Below are 20,073 nucleotides of genomic sequence, written 5' to 3' on the forward strand. Positions count from 1 at the left end.
TTTAACCCTTTAAGGTGACATGTTGACTGACTGACTGACAGGTGCGTGAGGCCAGCAAACACGACGTAGCTTTCAGTTATGATGAACACATATTCCATAACTGTACTTTATTTATAAATAAAGGTCTATGGTTCTGCCTACAATCACTTGATCTTGCTGGAGTTAGTGGCCGTTTCACTTTACTTCAGGACGCATTAATGCTATTTAGTAGGTCTACTGGAGACATTCATAAATATTCCTAGCAAATCTAATGTATGTTGGAGACATACTCGTCACATAAACGCACTAAATCACACTTCAGCAGCGTTTATTTGAGAATGCACAAGAAAATCTGCACTTGAGCAGCGTGCAAGAAGTTTTGTGCACGAACAGAAGAAATCGGCGCACAAACAAAGAGATTCGCATGCTTGTATTACATGAATGCGATCTCAACTGCGCTAATACTGAAGTCTCGACATTTGTCATTGAAATAATGTCATAGGTAGTTGGAAGATCTGTGTAAAAGACCTTATAATTCACTGGGCCTATAATTCTTCCAAGAGGATATATTTTTAACACATTCACCAAGTGTACTATTTTAAACCAAGAAGGTTTGTTATTATAATTGCTTTTTGTAATCTTTTGTTTCTATGTTACATGCAGAGCATGATCATACTGAATATAACTGCTTATAAAATAAATCATTTTTAAGATACAGTCAAACATAGATTCCAGATATAAATAAAAAACATGAAAACTCAAATTCTAGTTAATATGTATAGTTTTTATATAGTGTAGTTTATGTATAGTTGGAGAGATGTATTTGCACAGCTGAGAGAGTTTTGAGTTGATTGCCGAGTCATGGCAAAAAGAGATTTCACAGACATTACTTTTCAATAATAATTAAAATAATAAATATTCCAGCACTTTTTTCAAATATTCAATTATGCAAAACTAACATTTAAATATTAAACTATTAAAAAATAATGTTTAAATATTTTTTTTAATATTAAAAACAGTTTAATAAAATATTTACATATTCAAAATAACATTTAAATATTAAAATATAAAAATATATATTTAAATAATAAAAACAGTTTAATAAAATATTTACATATTAAAAATAACATTTAAATATTAAAATATAAAATATATATTTAAATATTAAAAACAGTTTAATAAAATACTTACATATTAAAAATAACATTTAAATATTAAAATATATATTTAAATATTAAAAACAGTTTAATAAAATATTTACATATTAAAAATAACATTTAAATATTAAAATATAAAATATATATTTAAATATTAAAAACAGTTTAATAAAATATTTACATATTCAAAATAACATTTAAATATAAAAATATAAAAATATATATTTAAATATTAAAAACAGTTTAATAAAATACTTACATATTCAAAATAACATTTAAATATAAAAATATAAAAATATATATTTAAATATTAAAAACAGTTTAATAAAATACTTACATATTAAAAATAACATTTAAATATTAAAATATATATTTAAATATTAAAACAGTTTAATAAAATATTTACATATTAAAAATAACATTTAAATATTAAAATATAAAATATATATTTAAATATTAAAAACAGTTTAATAAAATATTTACATATTCAAAATAACATTTAAATATAAAAATATAAAAATATATATTTAAATATTAAAAACAGTTTAATAAAATACTTACATATTCAAAATAACATTTAAATATAAAAATATAAAAATATATATTTAAATATTAAAAACAGTTTAATAAAATATTTACATATTCAAAATAACATTTAAAAATAAAAATATAAAAATATATATTTAAATATTAAAAACAGTTTAATAAAATACTTACATATTCAAAATAACATTTAAATATAAAAATATAAAAATATATATTTAAATATTAAAAAGAGTTTAATAAAATATTTACATATTCAAAATAATGTTTAAATATTAAAATATATATTTAAATATTAAAAACAGTTTAATAAAATATTTACATATTCAAAATAACATTTAAATATTAAAATATACATTTACATATTAAAAAGTTTAATAAAATATTTTTTAACAATTAAATATTTAAATAAATAAAAATATTTATTTTAAAGTCATAAATAGGGTGTTTCAAAAGTACATGTTTAAAAGTTTTTGTGCTATTGCAATATTGACATTTTGGAGAAACTTCTGCTTTGAGTAAATGTCCATGTGAGTCTATTGAGTCTTGTGTCTCCAATGCAGCATCTTACATTATATTGATATAAAAAACCTCATCATGTCTTGAGAAGAATACTTTAGATTTTCTTCCTACTAAGGGCTAGATTTTAGTTTATTTTTTGAGCGCTGATCCCACTCTGCTTCTTTGCACAGCTGAAGAAATAGGGAATAGGGGGAACATGTGTGCAAGGAATCGATTTGTAATGAAAAATGCATGAAAGAGAAACTCACAAAGATATGCAGCGCAGTGGAGGGAACCCGCACATCCGCACACGCCGACGGCACTTCTGCGTTTTCAGGAGACGAGCTGAACGAATTCACAGAGCGACGTCTTCTGAGGGGGGAAAAAATAAATACAACAACATGCGTCACAAGGGGCTTTTCTGAAGCCGCATTAAATCTCATGTTCCTCACAAAACATGTCGCCTTCATAAAGAGATCCATTCACATGTGCAAATGCATGACTGAAACTGCAACGCTGAGTTTAGCAGTGCAACATTGTAGGTTTAAAGGGCACCCATGATGAAAATCATCTTTTTGAAGCTGTTTGGACAGAAATGTGTGCAGTATAGTGTGTTCATTGTCATATTCGAGTGATAGAAACACAACAAGTCTCTTTTTTTAAATGTCCTGATGTTAAAATAGGATCCAAATCCCTCCCATTTTGAGGCCCACCGCAACAAGATGCAGGAGAGCGGTTTCCCCACCCACCGGATTGATTGACAAGATGCATATTAACATGTCTGCATAGTAACACTTACAATCATATCCACAAGACAGGACGTGCACAAAGCAACTGGCATTAAAAGATCTGTTCAGCTCTCTGTGATCATCCGCAGCTCAAGAATGAGTTTTACACGTTTAAAACGTTTCTTAAACAGTCCATGTTTGTAATAAATACAGTAACATCAATGTAATTCATCACCACAGCCTCATAATGTCAGTACAATTATAAAAGAAGACGCTTCAATCCCGGTTGGTGGACGTTAAATCAGGTTTGTTTTGTACATTAACATAACGGATATCCATACAGCAGTGGAGATTAACGTGTATCCGGTCACATTTGTTGTGCAAAAACAGTGCAAAGCTAAACGTGTGTGTGTGTGTGTGTGTGTGTGTGTGTGTGTGTGTGTGTGTGTGTGTGTGTGTGTGTGTGTGTGCGTGCGTGTGTGTTGATGCAAACTTTGTAACAACATTGTGTGGCTCGTCACTCCAGAAACCCTTTAATTTACTCTACAATCAATACAGCAAATAACCATAAGTCGTCGGACATCTGAGCCACCAGTGGCTTGAATGTAGAGCGTTTGGGAGGGGGACATTGGCTGAGCAATCGGTAAACAAAGAGCATTGGGGGGGTGGGGGGTGGTTGGGTTGGCGGTGGGGCTTGGCAGAGTTTGGAATGGAGCGATCGCTAAGTGAACAGCAGGGGGGGTGGTAAGAGCGATTGGTAAGTGAAGAGCCTGAAAGGAGGGGGTGGGGGGGGGTGTTGTGGTGTGAGGCCAGATTCACTGTGCTCCCTATGGCCAGTCCGCCCCTGTGAGATGCAGCAGGTTACAGAGACATGCGTCAGAGCAATAGAGGGCAATCTCTATAGCTCTGACAGGCACGTGGGAACGGTGGGCGGGGAGAACCTGCTCATATGCATTAAAGCAGTGTTTCCCAACCCTGTTCCTGGAGGCACACCAACAGTACATATTTTGGATGTCTCCCTTAGCTGACTAATTAACTTCAGGTTTTGGAGTCTCTTCTTATGTTCTAATTAGGTGATTCAGGTGTGTTTGATTAGGGAGAGCTTGAAAATGTGTACTGTTGGTGTGCCTTCAGGAACAGGGTTGGGAAACACTGCATTAAAGGCAAAGGCAACAAAAACAGCTACAGTGCATTCAGAGATGAAAATACAAATGTTCAGAAAGGTATAATAAATAATATGTTGGGTATTTTGAGCTGAAACTTTACAGACACAATGTGGAGAAGCAAAAGGCTTATCTTAAATCTTGAAAAAGGTCAAATAGGTGCCCTTTAAATGTCAAAAAAATCTCTCTTCAACACACACATAAGATGCAAACTCTGATGCACGTGAGATGCTTTTAAAACAAGTTCAAACCTACAGTTGAAGTCAAAATTATTCACCCTCCTGTGAATTTTGCTTTCTTTTTCAAATATTTCCCAAATGATGTTTAACAGAGCAAGGAAATGTTCACAGTACTTTCTTATAATATTTTTTCTTCTGGAGAAAGTCTTATCTGTTTTATTTCGGCTAGAATAAAAGCAGTTTTTATTTTTTTAAACCCATTTTAAGGTCAAAATTATTAGCCCCTTTAATATAGGTTTTAGACTGCCCCTATATATGTTTTAGATTGCCTAAAGAACAAACCACCGTTATCCAATGACTTGCCTAATTACACTCACTTGCCTAATCAACCTAGTCAAGCCTTTAAATGTGAGCAGAATACTAGCATCTTACAAATTAACTACTTAAATATTAGGTACTGTCATCATGGTGGAGACAAAGGAATTAGTTATTAAAATTATTATGCCAAAAATCTTCCTCCTAAACAGCACTTGGAAAATATTGGAAAAGGAATTACAGTTTGACAGGAGGGCTCAACATTTGTACTTGTACTGCATGCTTTTATTTATGCATTTAAGAATATGATCACAGAACATACTGGACATGACATGGTCATACATTTATGGTCAGATGAACATTAACAACAAATGAAGAACACACAGTGAATACTGTACAGTTGAATGAACAGCTGTGAGTTTGTTATGGAATGAATGACAGCTCTGGCATCCCATTAAATGACACTTTACTTGGCAACGGTTGACATGCACTGTAAACATGAGCTCTTTTCTAATGTAAGTCTATGGAGGATATGTATGTGTGTGTGGGGCATAAAAAACTCCCAGCTAAAATAAAAATGCCAGATTTAATGTGAACAATAACGGAACTCCAAACAGTAATGTGATGATGGAAATGTTGAAATGAAATATTGATAATTATTGATGTTAAATTATATTAATAACAATATATCATTTTTAAATTTAATATAATAAAAAGTAAAATATTTAGTTCAAAGTTTGGATGACAAAAAATAAACCTAAAATAAGTGTCATTTTTGACAAATCCTAAACGTATTGGGAATCTTTCTTGTTATAAACATAATACAAATATTTGGCAACCAAAATAAAACACAGGAAATTAGAAATATTACCTTGGAGATTAACGGAAATGAAGTACATTGAAATAATTGCACTAAAGCTGAAATAAAAATAAGCTAAATAATAATAATTAAAGTACATACAACATGGTAAAAAAAAAAATTATATATATATATATATATATATATATATATATATATATATATATATATATATATATATAATTTTTATTTTTTTTACCATGTTGTATGTACTTTAATTATTATTATTTAGCTTATTTTTATTTCAGCTTTAGTTTTTATTATTATTTATATATATATATATATATATATATATATATATATATATATATATATATATATATATATATATTCTATAATAGTATAGAAATAATACTAAATGAACACTTAAAATGTAAAAGAAATTTAGAAATCTTGCTTTGGCAATTAACTGAAATAAAGAATGTTACAATACTTACACTTAAAGCTTAAACTAAATATAATTTATACAAATAATTAACAAATGAATGTCAAAAGCATACAGCAAAATGATTATAATGAAAACTAAAGTCTAAAGAACAAACCACTGTTATCCAATGACTTGCCTAATTACACTCACTTGCCTAATAAACCTAGTCAAGCCTTTAAATGTCACTTTAAACTGAATACTAGTATCCTGAAGAATATCTAGTCAAATATTATTTACTGTCATCATGGCAAAGATAAAATAAATCAGTTATTAGACATGAGTTATTAATACTATTGTGTTTAGAAATGTGTTGAAGAAAATCTCTGTTAAACAGAAATTGGGGGAAAAATAAACAGGGGGGCTAATAATTCAGACTTCAACTGTACCTGGGAATGTCATGACTGACCAATCAGAGTCAAGTATTCCAGACAGCAGTGTAACAACATGGCTTATAAAACCCCTGATCACTTCCCTCAACTTATTTCTAATGCAACATCAAGATGCCCTGAAACTTCAGCTCATCGTTTAAAGCAGCAAAAGCACCCACCCTGCAAAACCTCACACACAACTACACAAAGAGCAACAAACAGCTTGCAAATGCCAATATATCCAAATATATCCAAAAAACAGAGCAGCATCCTGATGGAGATCACACACACACACATACACACACACACACAAAGGAAAAAAACATGAAGCATTCGCAGCAGTTACACACAATGTCTTTCACTGAATCATGCTTCAGTACACAGCACTCTCATTCACACACACATGCACACACACAAATCCTGACACCACAGTGTGTATCACCTGGAGTCAGACGGGATGAAACCAGGTTGGACAGAATCAGACAAGCTGCAGACACAGAGAGAGTGTAGAATGAGACACACACACACACACACTCACACAGACACACACACACACACACACACACACACACGCGCACACACACACGCTCATTCATGCACAACACACACATGCATGGTCAACAAACAACCACACATGCAAACATGCATCCACAACACACACAAAATACAGTCACACACATGTACAACACCCATACGCACTACATGCACACAACAAATACACACATGAATGCAGAACACACATGCATGCATAATACACACAGAATACACTCACGCACATGCACACACAACACCCACATGCACTGCATACACACACAACAAACACGCATGCAAACAACACACACACACTCATACAAAACACACACACACAGACTGATGCACAGACATATCCACACAAACACACAACACACAAAGACACACACTACGAACACACAGACACACATGCATTCAGACTCGCACACAATGCACAACAGACACACATGCACCACACAAATATGCGCAACAGACATGCACAACACACTCACATGTGCGCGCACACACACAGATGCACAACAACACATGCACACAAGACACATATACACACACATTCACAAATGCATGCACAACACAAACACACATGCATGCACAAAACTCATACATAGCCTACACACACGCATACAAAACACACGCACACACTTACAACACATATACACACACAGAGACTGATACAGAGGCAGAAAGACACACAACATACACATCACATGCAAACAGACACACACACTCTTGCACCACACACAAGGAACACATGCATTCACAGACACGCGAACACACACAGATGCACAACAACACATGCACACAGACACACATTCACAACACACACTCATGTATGATACACAAACATACACACACACACACACACACACAAAAGAGAGTCAGAAACATGTCCAGGCAACACTTTGCATTAGTAAATGCCGCATTATTTCCGTATCACCACACGGTTTTGCTTTAGATCTTGGTCTTACATTTGACCTGGAGATGTTTCAGACCCGTTTTGTGAGTACAAAATGAAAAAGAGAAGAGAGAAAGATGAAAACATTTGCGTTTGTAAACACACACACACACACTCTATAAACATACCCAAACATATTAGAGATGGAGTCCAGCAGTCCTGCGGGAGGAGGAGGCTGAGACAAGCGTTTACTAAAACACACACACACACACACACCACACACACACACACACACACACACACACACACACACACACACACACACACACACACACGCACACACACACGCACACACACACACACACACACACACGCACACACACACGCACACACACACACACACACACACACACACACACACACACACACACACACATCATTAGTTACTGTGATTGATAGTATATTGTATACAGCACAACACAGAGTTGTGTAATGAGTGTGTGTTGTTCACCTGGGTGTACGACTGAGCTGTCTGCTCGGTGACGTTTCACCAGTTGCCTTCCCAGCATCCTCTGTGAGAACCTCGATGTCATCATCTCTAAACCAATCAGAAAACAGCATCCAATAAAATATTAACATGAGCTAACAGGGTTCCCACCAATGTCATTATCGTCAACTCAAACAAAATGCTGTTATTACTGGAAATGAAATCAACATCAACTGACTAAACTATCTTTATTTAGTTTAATTAGATGTGCTAAAATGACAACAAAGTAGAACTTGACTACAGTTGACTACAGCAGCCCCCCTGAATTATTAGCCCCCTTGTTTAATTTTTCCGCAATTTCTGTTTAACGGAGAGCAGATTTCTTCAACACATTTCTAATCATAATAGTTTTAATAACTCATCTCTAATAACTTTATCTTTGTCATGATGACAGTAAATAATCGTTGACTAGATATTCTTCAAGATACTTCTATACAGCTTAAAGTGACATTTAAAGGCTTAACTAGGTTAATTGGGTTAACTAGGCAGGTTAGGGTAATTAGGCAAGCTATTGTATAACGATGGTTTGTTCTGTAGACTATCGAGAAAATAAATAGCTTAAAGGGGATAATAACTTTGACCTTAAAATGTTTTTTAAAAATAGAAAACTGCTTTTATTCTAGCCGAAATAAAACAAATAAGACTTTCTCCAGAAGAAAAATATTATCAGACATACTGTGAAAATTTCTTGCTCTGTTAAACATCATTTGGAAAATATTTAAAGAAGAAAAAAAATGCAAAGGGGCTTCAATAATTTTGATTTCAACTGTATATAGCTATATTTATTGATATATTACATAAACATTTAATAAATATTAAAACACAATATTTTCGGAAAACGAAAATGCAATAAACGTTTTTTTAAAATCTCCACACTAAATAACACTAAATAATGATGATCAAATTATAAACTATTACATTATTACTTCTAATTCACTTACGTCCTTTTTTTTTTTAAAGAAAAGCTGCCCAAACCATTGTAGAGTGTTTGTAAAATTCAAAAAAAATAAAACACACAAAAAATTTTAAATAAACCAATAATAATTTATTATTTAGAATTTCATACAAATATAAAATATTTATATACAAAAAAACTATTATATTTTAAATTACCTAATTTTTTTATACATTAAAATATATTGTATTTAAAACTAAACCTAATAAGTGAAAAGCACACAGCACAATAATTAAAACATACAATAAATAAATAAATAAACCAATAATAATTTATTATTTAGAATTTAATACAAATATAAAATATTTATATACAAAAAACTATTATATTTTAAATAATTAATTTCACTAATAAGTGAAAAGCACACAACACAATAATTAAAAACAAATATTAAAACTGAAAATATAAGTGAATTCTAAATATTTCTTAACACTAATCTAGTCAAATTAATGCAAATTTTTTATTTTAAGCTTATTTTGTAAAGATCCTACTGATTTCTTTAATTGCCATGTCACACAACAACTGCTATTATAATTGCATTTTAATATTAAATATACAATTAAAAACTAGGGTTGGGTCAATAGACGATGTCGTTGTCTATCGCCGATGGCGGATAGACATCACGATGCTGAGGCGGCATCACGATCCCCCACTCTGCCTCTGTTGTAGCAGAAACTCTCTCATGAAAAACACACACTTAAGCCCCATTTACACTAATAGGTCTTGGTTTTAAAATGGCAATTTAGAATGAAAATAATCCACGTCTACACAGTGTTTTACTTAGCATTTCTGAACAGCTCTCCATCCACAATATACCGCTGAAAACGGCACACGCGACAAATGATTAATTAGTTATGATCTAATTAATTATTAATAAATAATTCATTTACCGCCGCCTACAAATGACGATGTCATCGTCCATCATGATGTTTCACATAAGCCATTATACGATGCCAAATTGGTCAATCACCCAACCCTATTAAAAACCACAAACAAATTCAGGGTTTCTGCAGGTTTCATCAAGCCCAATTTAAGACTTTTTAAGATCATTAAGAAAGGTATTTTAGATTTCTACAGCGTTAAGATTTTTTTCTAATGGCCCAGTATTATCATGAGGAATCGTGTAATGTTTTTTTTAGACTGCCCCTTTTTTTTTCCCCGATTAGGGAATTTAATTTGGGGTATTTGCTGTAAAAATGTCTAACAGCCGTTGTGAATTGAATCTCTTTGCAATAAGCAACTTAAATATAAGAAATAAGGAGTTTATTTGAGATGTATTGCTGGTCATTGGATGGATGTCAGCCCAAATTAAGTATCTTTACTTGGACAAAGCAAAAACTACTCCTGTTCACAACGATTTAAAACAAAATATGTCAGTGAATTTAAGACTTTTAAGGACCAAAATTTAGGTTTTGAAATTTAAGACTTTAAGACCCAGCGGACACCCTGGAATTAACACATTAATTAGATAAGACTTAATATTTATCGAATAAATGACACTTTGCTGAATATCATATATGCTGAGTTCATTTCTTAACAAGACCTCTCTGCGGTCATTAAAAGCAGGACAGTCATTTCATTTATATACATTTTTAAAGTCCATCATAGTAGCATGTTTTCCCTATAACATAACTTAAACACCACATGTGTATAATCTAAAGAAAACGCAAAGAAACAAGCTTTTTAAACAAACTTACTGGTCAATAGGAAGCGGTTCCTTCGCAGCATCCGCCAGGTCCTTCTGCAGCTTTGCCTGTCTGCGTCTACAATGACATAAATGTGTTAAACACACTTTTCACACACATTTAACCTCTGCAGAAACTCCCCATATCTTTCAACCAACCAATCAGGTGAGGAGGTTTAATTCTAGCTCATTTCTGCATGAGTGGTCAGGAAATAAGGCCCTTTATTTCAGCACTGATGGTCAGAAACTGCCGGGTGTCGTCCAGATGGTTACATTGTTTTTAAATGGCACTTAACGACTGAGCAATTAATCAGGAAGATTAAGAATGATGTTCAGCTCACATAAAAACAATGGGTCATTAACAGGCTTCTCACACCTTTTCCAAAGTCAAATTTAAGCACTTTCCAGGTGCATTTTCTAAATTTTCCAGTACTTTACGATGTATTTACATGCTTGTACATCCTCCATCACATTATACCAGATGCCATTTGTTATAGTATTCTAAACAAACTATTTTTGATGGCACGTTTGCCACAAGACCAACAATGAAATACTCTCATTTGATCTTGTTGTCAAGGTTTTATTTAAATATTTAATTTTAAAAGCTAGGGCTGCGCAATATACAGTTTTAGCATCGATATCATAACCTGTTAATCTGCAATAGTCATACTGCAGGACATGCAATGTGGAGTCAGGGTTGTATTTGAACAGGTACAACAGTTCAGCTACAAACATAAGAAAAGAGTCATTTCAGTTTAACCATAATAAAGTGAACGTTTCTCAACTGCTTGTGTTTATCAAAGGCCTGTGTCAAAAATAGTTTTGAGTTTAAAGCATTTAATTTCGTTTACCCTTTTAATCATATATTCTGTTAGTTAGTAAATAAGTAAACAAGCAAACAATAAATAAATAAGCAAATTAATAAATAAGCAAATAAGTAAACACGAAAGTAAATAAATACATTTAGAAAATAGCTAATTCTGGAATCTTGTTCAATCAAAATCACATTTTTGGATATCAAAATATTGTTAAAATCAAGAAAAAAATTCAACCTGAGAAAAATTTGACATTTCTTAGGACAAAAATAATACATTTATTAAATTGTCACGGTTTTCTGATTTCATACTCCTGCATAATGAGTTATTATATACAGAAAAATATAGAAACAGTTAGTTTTATGACTACATTTAATTGTTATTGTTATTTTATTATCACTCCTTTTAAAAGCATTTAAAAAAAATTAAGCTTTAAAATAGTTTAATTGTATTTGATTATTTACACAAGGAAGAATATACAGCTTTATTGAACATTTGATTATTTTATTTCTCAGGCATGTGATCAGCTGAGGACAAAAAAGGAAGACGAGACCCCACCCCCACCCCATATATCTGTGAATGTTTAAATATTAATAATAGAAATAATAATTCTAAAAATATCTAAATATTCTTTATATAAATATTTGTTTTTGGCCACACAATTTAAGTTTCTTTTTTATTCATCAATTTAAATGTTTAGCAGTTTAATGGTCACCTAAATAATGCTTAATAGGTTTATAATTGTAGCGCAATGTCGGGACAGATGCACACACCGCCGCTAGATGGCGCCACTAACGCGGTTAGTTCTCTTGTGTCCAAAGAATATAATTTTCTCTGTAATTTAGTTTCTCTTTAATCCACTCGATAAATAAACTACTGGTCAGTCAACAATTCGAACTGTCAAAATATTAAGTCCAGTTAAATTGAGCAGCCTAATATGCCTCAACATTCCACCCTGAAAAATATATCATGCATTGCTAAAAAGAGTTTATCCCCTTTCCTTTCCCTTTCCTTTCCCTTTCCTTTCCCTTTCCTTTCCCTTTCCTTTCCCTTTCCTTTCCCTTTCCTTCAGCGTAGTCCCGGTTTTAATAGGTTTAATTAATTAATAAATAAATATATTTTTTTAAATTGGTATTATCATCTAAACAATTTCATGACAATTTCAGGTATTACACTTCAGGTGCTAAGCTGTAGCACTGAATAAACGAAGACATAAGGACAGAGGACTTGCAGAGATTAATAACAAACGTGCGTCCTGGCATAATTTATAATGTACATTGAGCGCACGTGGTCGTGACTCCTGACATGCAAATGTGAGAGCGAAAAAAGTGCACAGCCGAGCACGCATTCAAGGCCATTTCATAATCTAGCATATTGTCAGCGGCTTCGTCATTCATAAACGCACATTATAGCACTACATATCATTACACCTGAATGACGTCCGGAATAAAGCAGTTAGGCTAATGCTCCTTCTTGTGCAAAATCATGAGCAACGAAGGCGCAAACCATCAATAGGTCTTTTGCTTTGATAACGATAAACCTCACTGAGGCACCCCCCCCCCCCTCCTCCTAAAAAAAAACCTTCGGATTTACACAAATCATAGCGGTCACCCCATTGAGCTCGGAAAATACGGAAATCTGTATTTATCAGATTTTGTTGATTCACGTCTGCCATTTTCAGCGTGAGTCGAAGCGATATCACTAAAGGAACACGCTAGCTCTATTTTTAGATGCAAGGCTCATTGGGCTCAACACAAGATCAATATTCTCCACATTATCGCTCTAATCAGAATTATTGGTTGTATCTTTAGGTAGGTTTGCAAACATGTGTACTTCTCATTGAGTCTACCTTATACTTCAGCCGTTTGCATTTCTCGCGATCCCAGAAGCTCCCTGTGATCTTAACTAGGCCCTGCTGTACCTGACGCAGACGTTTTAGAATTCTAAACATCGGTTTCTATCAGGGTACACTCAAGTCGACGGCTGGGCGCCGCGGCCGCTGCAGAAACCTATGTTTAGATTTTAAAAATGCGCGGCGCGACGATTCGGGACACTTCATGTTTCTGCCGCGCCACAGAGAGTGTCTGGTGTGCCGTGTCGCAGCTTCGAGCGGCGCATCCGGTGCCTCAGTCAAAGTTAATTCAGTGTGCGTGGTTATTAATTTCTGTGTACAAGCTCGGCACTTGAAATCTAGCACACAGTTGGCTGTAAAACTGTACAAATGATTTTGTACTCTCTGCTTGGTCTGTGTCCGAGTCGTACATGTACGACTGATTGCTGATCCTCTCACTCCTGCTCCTTCTCTCAGTCTGCCCAAACACAGAGCGGGTGAGCTCATGGCTCCACCCCCTTGTTACATTGGGCGGGAAGCCGAAACTAATTTACATGTGAAGCAACACACCCCTAAATCAGCGAGCTGTGGACACGCCCCCAACATGACACTTTTTAACACATTATAATAAAAAAATCTGAATTGTGTTTTGAACTGAACCTAAACTGGCACACTTAGAACAACCATATTATTAATATTAAATCATAAAAAAGAGGTAAACTATGAGCCCGTTAACTATATACCACAAGAATAGTAAAACTAAAAATTTTAGCGGTCTACAAATCTTGACTTTTCCAAACCACAGTAAACCTTGAAACCGGTTATCGTCCCATGCCTAGTAATGTTCAATGTAATGCGAATTTAAAATTTTTTTAATAATCGCATTTAGTATATTGTGTATTTAGTGTGTATACCCAAAGCGCGTTATAATCAAATGCCCAACACAAACCCAAGTGTGCATTAAAACCCAGTTCATCCGTCTGTGTGTGTGTTAGTGACCTGGAGTCCTTCTCGTTCTCAGCATTGAGTCTGTTGGCCTCCTGGGCCTTCTCCGCCATCCAGCGCGTCACCAGCTCCTGATTGTCCTCGGTGGTTTTGCGCAGTTTCTCCTCCAGAGCGCTGAACGTGATCTGCAGGGCGTCGTACTCGTCTCGCAGCGTCTGATTAGCTCGTTCCAGATCCGCCAGACAATTCCTGAGCTCACGACACTCTCCTTCCAGCTGCGAGATCTGCTGCAGATACTCCTGCATCCTGAACACACCAGAGTTATTGAAAAAATTAAGACCATTTAAGACCTTTCCAAGACCATTATGAATGAAATGTCAGAGGTGTACAGTAAAAAGCATTAAGCATTTTGTCTAATGGCCAGCGGAAAAGACTTTTAATTGTCCTCTCTAAAAAAAATCTAATAAATTATTTCTTAATTTACATTTTTACAGAACATGTCAAAATAAGTAAACTCTAGTTCTATATATACACATTACGATCAAGTTAATAAATAAGTGACTTTTGTTAAATGTTTTGTTTACATGGATTGTTGAGTGTTGGCCCAGTTGGGTAGCTTTACATGGATATAGGACAATTAAGACCTGTTTAAAATGATTTAAGACCTACAACACAATATTTTGGTGAATTTCAGACTTTTTAAGGTCAAGTTTTTGAATTTTAAGACATGGCAGAGCGGTGATTAGCACCGTCACCTCACAGCAAGAAGGTTGCTGGTTCGAGCCTCGGCTGGGTCAGTTGGCATTTCAGTGTGGAGTTTGCATGTTCTCCCTGTGTTGGTGTGGGTTTCCTCCGGGTGCTCCGGTTTCCCCCACAGTCCAAACACATGTGCTATAGAGATATTGAAGAAACTAAAGTGTATGAGCGTGTAAATGAGTGTGTATGGGTGTTTCCTAGTACTGGGTTGCATCTGGAAGGGCATCTGCTGTGTAAAACATATGTTGGATTAGTTGGCGGTTCATTCCGCTGTGGCGACCCCAGATTAATAAAGGGACTAAGTCCAAAAGAAAATGAATGAATGAATGAATGAATTTAAGACATTTTAAGACTCTGCAGATACCCTATTAGGACTACAGTTGAAGTCAGAATTATTAGCCCCCCTGAATTATTAGCCCCCGTTTATTTCTTTTCCCCAATTTCTGTTTAACGGAGAGCAGATTTATTCAACACATTTCTAAACATAATAGTTTTAATAGCTCATTTCTAATAACTGATTTATTTTATCTTTGCCATGATGACAGTAAATAATATTTGACTAGATATTTTAGACACTTCTATACAGGTTAAAGTGACATTTAAAGGCTTAACTAGGTTAATTAGGTTAACTAGGCAGGTTAGGGTAATTAGGCAAGTTATTGTATAACGATGGTTTGTTCTGTAGACTATCAGAAAAATATATAGCTTAAAGGGGCTAATAATATTGACCTTAAAATGGGTTTTAAAAAATTAAAAACTGCTTTTATTCTAGCTGAAATAAAACAAATAAGACTTTCTCCAGAAGAAAAAATATTATCAGACATACTGTGAAAATGTTAAAATTTTAAATCTATCCATTATCCCCACTAAAGATGCTCCTGCTGATCTCGACTCACTTGGCTTCGTTACTCTGGATCTCCTTGTCTTTTTGCTGAATCTGGTTGTTTAGTTCAATCACACTCTGGGCCAGCTGTAAAAACAAACCACAAGCATTAAAGAATAACACTGAAACAAAATGTATTTAATTAACTACATAAACAAACAAAGAGAATTGTTTGGATCACCTTAACTTATATACATTCGATAAATTACATTTACCTAAACCTAATTCTACTACAGTATCAGTCATAAATGTTTTTGAAAGTCTCTACAGTAAAAAAAAACCAACAAGTGCAAACAAACACACACAAAAACGTCCAACATTCTTCTAACTATCTTATTTTGTAAATACAGATGCATTTTTATTTTTTAGGTGATCCATCTCTTGGCTATTGACCTGCGATGACAAAACCTCATCAAAACACTTTTGTCTAAAACTGGTCTACTGGTTAGCACGTGTGAAGCTGCTGAATATGTAAATGAGGATGATGACATGTAAATGATCGATGTGGTAATGTTCACCTCTCCTCTTTTCTTGTGGAGCTCTGTCAGCTCTTCTTGATGTCTGATCCGCATCTGAGACATTTCCTGCTGCAGAGACTCACTGCGCCCGCCGTCCACACCCGGACTACACACACACACACACACACACAAACACGCACACACGCGCACACACGCACACACACACGCAAATATACACAACCACACACAAACAAACAAACAAACAAACCCACACACAAACAGACATACACAAATAAACACACACAAATCACCAAGCAAACAAACAAAACAAACACACACACATATATAAACAAACAGAAAACAAGCAAACAGAAACACAAACAAATCACACAAACAGACACACACAAACCACCAGCCAAACAAAAACAAACACAGACACATACACACACACAAACACACAGACATATACACACACACACAAACAAACAAACAAACAAACAGAAACACAATGGAATTCTTGTGAGTTTCACAGAGACAGCTCTACATGACATTACACATTAAATAAATAATAATAGATTAAATAACTGAATACATTAACAGAATAATAGCACACACAAAAGCTGTGAGTGTAAGAAGGAAAGAGTCAGAACTGAATGAGAACGTGATTATTATAATGTCTTGCATCTCCAAACATGGTTATGTTTACAAAAATGAAATGAAAGATTTTACAAACACTTAAACAATCACTTTCAGCCAAACCTCATATTATAAAATATAAATGCCATGCAGAGGCTATTTAAGACAATACTGGCTATTTAGATGACAATGCTAAGCTAAACTGCAGCTCTGTCTTGTAACTTTTTCCACAATTGCACACAATATTACCCTATTAATATTTAAAATATGAATTATTACTATAATAATACTCTATTTAATGTATTGCATGAAAAAACTTGTTGGAAACACCAGTCTCCTTATTTACCCAGGGTTAAGAGATTACGTTAATCTCTTCTATGCTAATTAATTAAAAACAAATTAGAATACATTCAAAATAAATGAATAAAAAATAAATAAAAAATAAAATAAATAAGAAATAATACACACACACACACCAGATCTACGTAAAACCCATGCTTTTTTTGAAGCCACCAGTTCTTTATTTACCCATATAAGATCGAGAATTACATTAGGCTCTTCTGTGTAAGATAAACTAATTAAAAACAAATGAGAATTATTCAAAACAAATTAATTAATAAAAAATGAAAACACTAAATAATTAAAATAAAAATAAGAAATAAAATTATTTTTAAAAACACACACACACACACACACACACCAGAGCTAACTAATAAAAATGTTATGTAAACCCATAAAAAATGCTGAAGCCACCAGTTCTTGATTTACTCATATAAGATAAAAATAAAATAAATAAAAAATTAAACTAATTAATTAATTAAAAATAAAAACAAATAATTGAAATTAATTACAAATAAAACATTTAAATTTAAAAATACAACAAAAAAGTTGAAGACACCAGTTTTTATTTACCTATATGTTTTACTTATTTAAATAAGCACAAAATAAATTAAAAGTAAAATAAAGTAATTAATAAAAAATAACAGCCAAATAATTTAAATAAATAAAAATGAATAAATAAAATAAATAAGTAATAATATATATACACACCAGATCTATGCAAAACCCATAAAAAATGTTGAAGCCACCAGTTCTTTATTTACCAATATAAGATTGAGACTTAAATCAGCGCAAAACAAATTAAATTAAAATAAAATAGGATAAATTAAAACATAAAATAATAAAAAAAAAATAATTAAATAATTAAAAATAATAATTAAATAATTAAAAATAATAATTGAAATAATAAAATAAATAAATGAAATAAAAAAAATATATATATACTGTATAAATATACTAAAATATACTGAATATACTAAATATACTGAATATACTAAATATACTAAAATATACTGACCAGATCTACGCAAAAACCCAAAGATGACCAATTTTGATCTCAAAAAGGCAAATTGTCTCCAAAATAGTGCATCTGAATTGAATTATCCTTGTGACAGATACATCTCTCTTTCTCTTTCTCTCTCTCAACTAATGACTAGATTTTGCCTTTATATTGCTAGATTGTTTCCTCTTCTCCCTCACGTCATTTCCTTCTCCTTAGTGTTAGGATGAATTACAAAACTTTAACTCAGTATTACAGGCACAGAGGTTGTAGTTGTGTTGTGGTTTAGGAAAAGACTTAATGTGAGAAAAAGTTTCCCATGAGCACCTGAGGTCGTGTCTGTTCTGTTGCTCATACTTCTCGGTTTGGAGACGTTCGGAAAAAACAACCTGAAGATCAGACTTCTCCAACAGCCGGTTATCTGGAGACAAGCACAGAGTGAAGAAACCATATTCAGCAGGAAAACAATGTGGGATTGTTTGCATTTAATATAATGGCACATATTGGAGTATGATGCGGCACGGTGGCTCAGTGGTTAGCACTGTAGCCTTACAGCAAGAAGGTCACTGGTTTGAGTCCCGGCTCGGGCAGTTGGCATTTCTGTGTAGAGTTTGCATGTTCTCCCCGTGTTGGGTTCCTCCGGGTGCTCCAGTTTCCCCCACAGTCCAAACACATGTGCTATAGGGGAATTGATGAACTGAATTGGCCATAGTTTATGAGAGTGTGTTTGAATGAGTGTGTATGGGTGTTTCCCAGTTCTGGGTTGCAGCTGTAAGGGCATCTGCTGCGTAAAAAATTTGCTGGAATAGTTGGCGGTTCATTCTGCTGTGCAACATGCAAACTCCATGCAGAAATGCAAACTGGCCGAGCCGGGACTCGAACCAGTGACCTTATTGCTGTGAGGCGACAGTGCTAACCACTGAGCCACCTTGTCTCAGATCATTTAACAATGGATAAATAAATAAGTCAATGTACCAATGGATCAATAAAGTGTGTGTGTGTGTGTGTGTCTTACATTGGTGTATGATCTCCTCAAATGCCTGACGTTGAACTCGGTCTCTCTGCTTCAGCTGCTCCACAACGTGACGCTTCCACAAACACTCCACTCTGCGTCCCGCCATCTCCTCCTACAGAAACACACACACACAGACAGACAGACGGACACATACACACAAGACACACAAACATAAGCCACAGAGAGACAGACAGACAGACAGACAGGCGTACACACAAACACAGAAAAACACACACACAAATAGACAGACAGACAGACAGACAGACAGACAGACAGACAGACAGACAGACAGACAGACAGACAGACAGACAGACAGAAAAACACACACAGACAAACACACATTAAATGTTCATGTTTTTTGAAGACCTGCAGATGATGTAATGCGTTTTCTACTGCACAATGAATTGAAATGATGGAAATATTGTAAAATGATGCATCTGGCAATGTTTTGCTATAAATGAGCAATTAAATAAATGTATTTTGTGCGTCTGCCATTAGCACACCCTCTACAGGGCACATCAGGAAACACAGTAACATGTCACACACGTCAAGCAGAGAGGAAAT

At 34.0% G+C, this 20,073-nt stretch overlaps 1 protein-coding gene across 3 annotated transcripts in view; it reads right to left on the minus strand.

The window, feature by feature from the left end:
- Positions 1-20,073, minus strand: part of atg16l1 (ATG16 autophagy related 16-like 1 (S. cerevisiae)) — a 46,592-nt gene that overhangs the window by 21,543 nt on the left and 4,976 nt on the right. Inside the window, exons 2-11 of one of the 3 annotated variants that reach the window (XM_056474209.1) lie at positions 19,510-19,621; positions 18,822-18,915; positions 16,580-16,685; positions 16,075-16,148; positions 14,477-14,728; positions 10,845-10,910; positions 8,157-8,243; positions 7,834-7,896; positions 6,662-6,706; positions 2,450-2,552 (exon numbers count right to left, since the gene is read on the minus strand). In XM_056474209.1, the coding sequence (XP_056330184.1) occupies positions 2,450-2,552; positions 6,662-6,706; positions 7,834-7,896; positions 8,157-8,243; positions 10,845-10,910; positions 14,477-14,728; positions 16,075-16,148; positions 16,580-16,685; positions 18,822-18,915; positions 19,510-19,615 (996 nt within the window). In that variant the 5' untranslated portion in view covers positions 19,616-19,621. The remainder of the gene's footprint in view (positions 1-2,449; positions 2,553-6,661; positions 6,707-7,833; positions 7,897-8,156; positions 8,244-10,844; positions 10,911-14,476; positions 14,729-16,074; positions 16,149-16,579; positions 16,686-18,821; positions 18,916-19,509; positions 19,622-20,073) is intronic. The other 2 variants (XM_056474211.1, XM_056474210.1) reach the window with 2 other exon arrangements.

Source organism: Danio aesculapii, chromosome 15 (genome assembly GCF_903798145.1).
Source record: "Danio aesculapii chromosome 15, fDanAes4.1, whole genome shotgun sequence".
Taxonomy (NCBI): Eukaryota; Metazoa; Chordata; class Actinopteri; order Cypriniformes; family Danionidae; genus Danio; species Danio aesculapii.